Source organism: Vulpes lagopus, unplaced genomic scaffold, assembly GCF_018345385.1.
Source record: "Vulpes lagopus strain Blue_001 unplaced genomic scaffold, ASM1834538v1 ctg1443, whole genome shotgun sequence".
Taxonomy (NCBI): Eukaryota; Metazoa; Chordata; class Mammalia; order Carnivora; family Canidae; genus Vulpes; species Vulpes lagopus.
The window spans coordinates 1-8,312 of NW_024570626.1; the positions used below are offsets into that span (position 1 = coordinate 1).

At 49.4% G+C, this 8,312-nt stretch overlaps 1 protein-coding gene across 1 annotated transcript; it reads left to right on the forward strand.

The window, feature by feature from the left end:
- Window positions 1–2,215: 2,215 nt before the first annotated feature.
- Window positions 2,216–3,035, forward strand: LOC121483811 (microtubule-associated protein RP/EB family member 1-like). The gene has a single exon (XM_041742347.1). It carries the CDS (start codon window positions 2,229–2,231, stop codon window positions 3,033–3,035), a length of 807 nt encoding a protein of 268 aa, XP_041598281.1. The 5' UTR covers window positions 2,216–2,228.
- Window positions 3,036–8,312: the final 5,277 nt, after the last annotated feature.

The following is an 8,312-nucleotide window of genomic DNA, read 5'->3' on the forward strand; positions in this document are numbered from 1 at the left end:
ATACCACTTTGTAACGTTGGCGTGACAAGATTTTAGTTCTTTTTTTTCTACAGTAAGGGATTCCCTAGTTTTCTTCAGTGCACTTTTTTCCAGCCCAGCTGCTATCTTTATAATCATTGTTTTAAACTGTAGTTAGACATCATATATGTGTATTAATGGCTTCCTGGCTGTGAGTACTACCCCATGTTATTTTATGGAGGTCAATTTCCCCAAATCATTATTTTTCGAGAAAAGAAAGAAGGAAGAGAAAGAAAAACCAAGAGAAACAATAAAAACTGCCCTCCCCCCAAAAAAACAAGATTATTTTGGCCTGCTTGTTAAAAGATTTGAAATCTCAAATTGAGAAACACAATCAAAGTAACATGAGAGTAAAAATAAGAAATATATTAGGTACATACATAAAAATGAAATAAGGCATTTAATAAAAAAGAATTAGAGACATTAAATGAAAATAAAGCACAACGTAGAAAGGAAGTTAGACCCTACTTTCCAGGCAGAGCTGAAGCTCTGCAGCCTCTGTGGTCCGACAACTTGGTGGCAGTTAGTGGTCTGTTGTGGTCTGATGATGGGACTTGGCAATGATTATCAGGTGCACATCTGCCTGGGAGATGCACCTAAAGTGTCAAAGTTGGGGTGGGCATCAGCACCTCTGGCCTCCGGCTGGCGGCGCTATGCTGCTCCCTGATATTCCTTGCTGATGGGCAGGTTGTGGGTGGGTATGCTTGGTCTTCTGGCTGTGGGGCGGAATCCCACCCCCCAGTCTACAGGAACCTCCACAGAAGAGCCTCCAACCCCCCGGGTCTCCAGCACTTCTCTCAGAACCCAGCGTTCACTCACCCTGCGTCTGAGCTTCTTTTGGTTTTGTTTTTACCTCTGACTGTTGTACCCAAGATTGCGAATCTGAGAAACCACCAAGAAGCTGACACCCATGCAAACACACGAGGGTTTATTTACAATCTCGAGTTTGTTTCCAACTATATCCAACACAGCGGAGCAGGGACTTGGACCCTGAGGTGGGTTTTATTTTAGATTTTAGACTGGTCTCAGGGACCTCCGGAGGGGGTAGAGCAATTCCTCAAGTTCTGTTTACATTTTGATATGGCGCCTTCAATGCATTGAGCTCTGTTCTCATTCTAATAGGTGCTTCCTGCCCTTGCCCTGGGCTCAGTTTTGATTCTATTGTGGGGCTTTCTAGGAAATTCAGCTGTAAACTTTTGATTTTCCTGTAACTGAAGTAATGTACATTTCAGCTCTTCTTCGCAGGGGCCGTGGATTGCTGGACATGTGCTATCGCTGAACTTAAAGTGGAATGGCCTAAATTTTCTGGGCCTCCACATATCCAGTCCCACCTTACCTAGCTCCTTCCCCCATCCCCAGAGATCCAAAGAGAGCAATTGCAAAAGACCTCAGCGTGGCAGCCTATGTTGGGGGACAGCCCCAGGGATTTGGGATCAGGAAAACCTGGAGCCCAGGCGTCCTGCCTGTGCAGCTGGATTCCATGCTGCAGACTCTTATTCTTTAGGCTATCTTTTTTTTTTTCTTTAGGCTATCTTGACGACTGTCTCTGTACATAGAAATGCTCTCCTTTGTCTTTAAAAGATGAAGAGTGAGTCAAACGATATTTCCCTGCCCATCTGATTACTCAGAATCCAATCTGAGACGTATTTCCTGTTAATAGGATATTTAATATGCATAGTAATATGGTTAAAATATTCTGACACAAGTAATCAGAGGGATGAGGGTCTCTCATCTCTTTCTTCACAGCTCAATCACTCATCAGGAAATGTATCTTTATGCATTTGGAAAGAACTGAGAGACATCATCACCAATGGTCCTATTATGATGTGAAGGATTCTTGCCTGAGATTCTTCCCCTGTATCCACTGACCCTGAAGCACTGTGAAATCGTTGTAAGACAAATGTCAAGGGAAAAAATGTTAGGCATTGCTAATTTCAAATGCACTTGCAGTATGGTGTCTGTTATAATACAAGTATTTTTATCTTGTTTTTGCTATTTATTATCCTTTCCTGCTTTTCAGGTTGAGGAGGCATTATACGCGCTCATAAGTGTTTTTCTTTCCATCTGATATAAAACCTTACTTTGTTCCCATCGAAGGAACTCTTCAAGAATCAGGCAAAGTTAATTCAACTATACTTAAAATGTCTTCACAGTTGGAGGGAATCGAAGCCGAGCACAGGCAGTGGACGTGGTCCCGCCGAGAGCCGAAGATGGCAGTGAACGTATACTCAACGTCCGTCACCAGTGATAACCTAAGTCGACATGATATGCTGGCCTGGATCAATGAGTCTCTGCAGCTGAATCTGACAAAGATTGAACAGTTGTGCTCAGGGGCTGCCTATTGTCAGTTTATGGACATGCTATTCCCTGGCTCCATTGCCTTGAAGAAAGTGAAATTCCAGGCTAAACTAGAGCATGAATACATCCAGAACTTCAAAATACTACAAGCAGGTTTTAAGAGAATGGGTGTTGACAAAATAATTCCTGTGGACGAATTAGTAAAAGGAAAGTTTCGGGACAATTTTGAATTTGTCCAGTGGTTCAAGAAGTTTTTTGATGCAAACTATGATGGAAAAGACTATGACCCTGTAGCTGCCAGACAGGGTCAAGAAACTACAGTGGCTCCCTCCCTTGTTGCTCCAGCTCTGAACAAACCGAAGAAACCTCTCAGCTCTAGCAGTGCAGCTCCACAGAGGCCCATTGCAACACACAGAACTACTGCAACCCCTAAGGCTGGCCCGGGTGTGGTGCGAAAGAATCCTGTTGTGGGCAACGGGGATGATGAAGCAGCTGAATTGATGCAGCAGATCATTGTATTGAAACTTACCGTCGAAGACTTGGAGAAAGAAAGAGATTTCTACTTTGAAAAGCTAATAAACATTGATTTGTTTTGCCAGGAGAACGAAGGGGAAAACAACCCTGTATTGCAGAGGATCGTGGACATTCTCTATGCCACAGATGAAGGCTTTGTGATGGCTAATGAAGGGGGCCCACAGGAGGAGCAAGAAGAGGATTAACAGCCTGGACCAGCAAAGCAGCATCCGAATTCTTCACTCCAAATCATGTGCTTAACTGTAAAATATCCCCTTTTATTATTCTTAGAGGACTCACTGGTTTCTTTTCATGAGCAAACAGTACCTCTTGTTAAAGTGCACTTTGCAGAAGTTTCACCCCTTTTCCAATGAGTTTGAGTTAGGAGCTTTTACCCTGTAGCAGAGCAGTATTAACATCTAGTTGGGTCACCTGGGGAACAGAGAGGCTGACCATGGGTGTGTGTGTCTATCACATGCAGGTATCACGTGCAGTTTTGTGATCCTCTGGCTGGGTCACCCAAACGCCGAAACGGTTGGCACAACATCATTTCTGCTGCTGGCACTGGGCAGCTGGCTGGGCTCTCCTGGCCTACCCGGGGCTCGCTCGAGCAGCGACTTTCTGCTGGAGGGTCAGCTGAGATGGGAGGTGGGGCTCGGCCACATTCCCATGTCCGGCAGTGGGTTCCACCCAGCGCTGGCTGCTTCTCTTCTCCTCAATGTCTCTCCAGCAGGGAGGGATACCTTGGGTCCGCCCTGGGGTGAGCTCCTGTGCAGCCAGGTGCACATGGCAGGGAGCCCTGTGGTACCTGTGTGTGGGAGTTGAGTTGGGCATGGGGCTGGGGTTCTCCGTACCCTGTGCTGCCTGGCCTGCAGGAGAATCCCAATGCTCCCACAGCCCCTACTCACTTGGGTGAGCAGGGTGCCCTCCACACGCTGGTGTGAGAGATCCAACACCACAAGGTGTGACGCTGAGTGCACATCGTGAGGGTGGCCCTGATGCATGAGCTGCAACTGTGGGACCCAGAAAGTTTAACAAAAATTCTCTACCCCAGGACAAGCTGAGCAGGACTGTTTCCATTTTGTGCTACACCTGCCACCTCACCTATGACCCCCATATGACCTGCTTGTGGCTGATGTAGCTGCCCCACCCTTGTCAGGCTGCTGAGCACACCCTAATCAGAAATCAGCTCAAAATATTGTAACCCTGTTTGTGCCCGCCAAAACTGCATGCCGATTCTGACCAAAGTAATAGGCCAGCTCAAGTGGATACTATAGGGAAAGGTGTAATTCATTCGGCCACCTGCATGTGGACCGACATGACTGTGCAACTTTCTATGTATCCCATGGGCCACTGGATCCTATAAAGCTGCTACACCTCTTAGTCTCGGGGTCGAAGTCCCTGCTCCTCTGTGTGGGGTGCACTTAGACCCAAGCTCCAGCTTGTGTAGAAACCCTTGGGAGTTTGCATGGGTGTGGGCTCCTTGGTGATTTCTCGGATTCGCAATCTTGGGCACAACACAAAGGTCTGCTGTCCTGACATAGCTTTCAGGGCCATGCTGATCACACTGCAGGCCCTCTGTGCACCAGGCACACAGGCGTGGGGATGCGTGGAGGGGAGGAAGTGCCCCGGAACCCGGCCAGCCCTGGCCCCCTGGGCAGATGGAGCACAGCCTTCTCAAGTCGCTTTGCACAGACCCTGGTTTCCTGAGGCTCCCTGGCTGTTACTCTGTCCCAGCCCCTCCTGGCCTGAGGTGCAAAGCCAGAGTCCCAGTAAATTCTGTGGGGTCCTGACCCTGCCATCAGTCCGCCCCTTGAAGTCACGTTTTGACGTCAGCTGTGTGTGCCTGGCGACGCCCCTTCATGGCCTGGTTGGGGCCTCATTGGTGCCCTTCCTCCTCTCTGGGGGTCTCTCCCTACCTGCTGCAGAGACTTCTGGGAGACACCGAAATGGACTGGCTGTGCATTTTCGCACCACAACACTTTATTGACTTTCTACAGCTAATGGGGCTCAGAGCCGAGGGTACCCGCCTTCCCCTGGGGAGGAAGACATTTATGTCCTTTAGGGGAGGGCAAGAATCACACGGGGTGGCGGGGCAGGTGATGGAGTTCCCCACCTGGGAGCATGTGTGGACTCGTGGTGGGGGCGTGTGTCCTGAGGTTTCAGCCTGAGAGATGGTTCTGAGGACAGCAGAGATGACCTGGACCTGCAGCACATGGGCTTCTGGGCTGGGCCAACACAGGGCACCTGGACCCTGACCTTGGGCCCTCTGGAGCCCCATCACATGGAGGAGCCTGCCTGCTGGTTTGTGTGCGGGTGTGTCCCCCAGGCTACCCCTGATTGCCCCACCCTGAAGTGTCCCAGAATCCCCAGGGCTTCCCTAGTTCAGGGACCTGTATCTGTGGGGCATGCCCAGGGCCCAGGAGGCCACATCCAGCTGTGAGAGGGCTCACTTAGCACGGGGCCAGAGTCTAGGCTTGGCCAGGGCCATGGGGGGCTGGATCCCATTAGTCTTTGTGTTGGGCAAGCGGGGGGCTCAAATCACCCCAGCACCCACAGAGCCCACGGCCAGGCCAGCCCAGGTCCACCTGGGTTAGGGGCTGGTGTCCTGTGCAGGACGTGCTACCCTCCAGGAGGGACAGTGGCAGATACTGTGCACAGTGGGTCCTCTTCACCAATCACCTGCACCCACACTGACTGGGATTCCCTGCCTTCCTTCCTCCCTGCAACCCCTGGGTACTCCATGGGCCTTGCGTGCTCCTGAGGGGAGCAGGTTTTTCAGAGAACCCCAGGGAGGCTGAACATGTCCCACAGGGGACAGCTGCACCAGTTCTTTTCTCGGGGCCAATGGAGTGGTGGTGGATGTTGTGGGGGCAGGGTTATGATGGTTGTGGAGTGTGGGGGATGGTATGGGGGGATGGTGTTGGGGTATAGTGTGCGTGGGGATTGTGTGTGGGGGGTGTAGGTTTCAGGGGGATGGTGTAGTGGGGATGCAAACGGGGATATGGTGTAGGGGGATGGTGTGGGGGTGGGGAAAGATGGGGATGGCCTGGGGGGGCCTCTGGACACAGCGCATCCCCTTTCTCTAAGATGCACATGGAGACGTCACCAGATAAAGGCGACCCCAGTCTGGGGATTGCTGTGACACATGTCCCTGGGGCCCTAATGGTCAGTGCAGTTCCCTTGCTGGAGCGGGGGCATTATCTGGGGGTTATAAAATGATGTATGTTTACAAATTGCAAATTGTCAGAAATTAAATGCATAGAATGTAGAAATATATAAAGCACCAAGGGTGGCTGTCACCGTGACCCGTCTGACTCTCATCGGATCGATGTGTGTCCTACTGTAGCCACGGCCATGCTGCCTGGCCCGCAGGTCCCCTTACTGCCCGACGGTCCCCACCATAGCCCCCTGCTTTTCTTTGTGCCATCCCTCACCCCGTTGAGTTTCAGCTCACATGGTTAACCCTGGAGGCTCCATCCTAGTGGCCTCCTCATCCCCGATGCCCCGGGGTAGGGGCACGGGGGTCATCCCCAGCATCCTACCATATACCGGTGTGTTGTTGGCTGCTGTTGCGTCCTCCTGGCTCAGAAGCCCCGTGTTCCCTACCCAGAAGTCCCCGGGCCTCTCACAGGGCCCGATCCCCCGGCCCCGCAGCCTCACCTAACCCCGTAGTAGTCCCAAAATATGATGTGGCTGCCGAATATCCTGTTGACATCAAGGTGTTTCTGCGTCATGTCCCTGGTGGAGACGAGTGCCTCCTCCTTCGTTTCTTGTGGGAAAACCGGGAGGAGGACCCATGCATCAGGGACACTGACCCCGACCTGTCACCAGCTGCCATCCTGGGCAGGGATCACTTCAGCCACCATGGCAGTGTGTCCTACTGAAACAACCTTCCTTTTCCTGGGACTGGGGATGGTGGGAGTGTCCACCGTGCCTGTGGGAACTTTGTGAGGACCTTGCCCAGCTGCTGAGGACGGGGAGGTGACTGAGGGTCAGCCTGGGAGGGAGGGCACAGGGGGTCTGCCCATGTCGGGAGGGGACATGCGGGTGTTGTGCCAAAGATTGCAAATCCGGAAACCACTAAGGAGTCCACACCAATACAAGGTGTGAGTGTTGATTTACAAACTCGAGCTTGTGTCCAAGTATACCCGACACAGCGGAGGAGGGACTTGGACCAGGAGGTGAGTTTTAGTTTAGATTTTAGGGCTGGACTCAAGGACCTCCAGAGGGGCTAGAGCAATTCCACAAGTTCTGTTTACATTTTGATATGTGGCATTCAAAGGCATTGACCTCTGTTCTCATTCTAATAGGGGTTTCCTGCCTTTGGCCTGGGTTCAGTTTTTATTCTGTGGGGCTTTCTTGGAAATTAAGCCATAAACTTTTGTTTTTTTCCTGTAACTGAAGTAATGTAAATTTCAGCTCTTCTTCACAGGGGCCTGGGATGGCTGGACATACTCTAACACTGAACTTAAAGTGGAATGGCCTTAATTTTCTCAGCTTCCACAATTCCAGTCCCATCCTATCTAGCTCCTTCCCCCTTCCCCGCAGCTCCTAAGAGAGCAATTGCAAAAGACCTCAGCGTGGCAGCCCATGTTGGGGGACAGGCCCAAGGATTTAGGATCAGGAAAACCTGGAGCCCAGGCGTACCGCCTGTGCAGCTGGATTCCATGCTGCAGACTCTTATTCCCTAAGGCTATCTTGACGACTGTCTCTGTACATAGTAATGCTCTCCTTTGTCTCTAAAAGATGAAGAGTGAGTCAAACGATATTTCCCTGCCCATCTGATTACTCAGAATCCAATCAGAGATGTATTTCCTGTTAATAGGATATTTCATATGCGTAGTTATATGGTTAAAATATTCTGACACAAGTAATCAGAGGGATGAGGGTTTCTCAACTCTTTCTTCACAGCTCAATCACTCATCAGGAAATGCATCTTGATGGATTTGGAAAGAAATGAGAGACATTATCATCAATGGTCCTATTATGATGTGAAGGATTCTTCCCTGAGATTCTTCCCCTGTTTCAACTGACACTGAAGTACTGTGATTTCTTTGGAAGAAAAATGTCAAGGAAATAAATGTTAGGCCTTGCTAATTTCCAATGCACTTGCAATATGGTGTCCATTATAATAGAAGTATTTTTATCTGATCTTTGCTATTTATTATCCTTTCCTGATTTTCAGGTTGAGGAGATATTACACGTGCTCATAAGTGTTTTTCTATCCTTCAGATATAAAACTCTTTCTTTATTCCCATCGAAGGAACTCTTTAAGAATAAGGCAAAAGTTAATTAAACTATACTTAAAATGTCTTCACATTGGAGCGTGATTCATTTACGTCAATTTTCAAAGTAAATCTTATTTACTAGAAAAAATGCAAAGATTTATAAGGAAATTGAGAAGATAGTACAGAGAATTCTCATGCACTTGCACTCAAATTCTCCAATTATTGATATCTTATATTAGAATGGTGAAAATA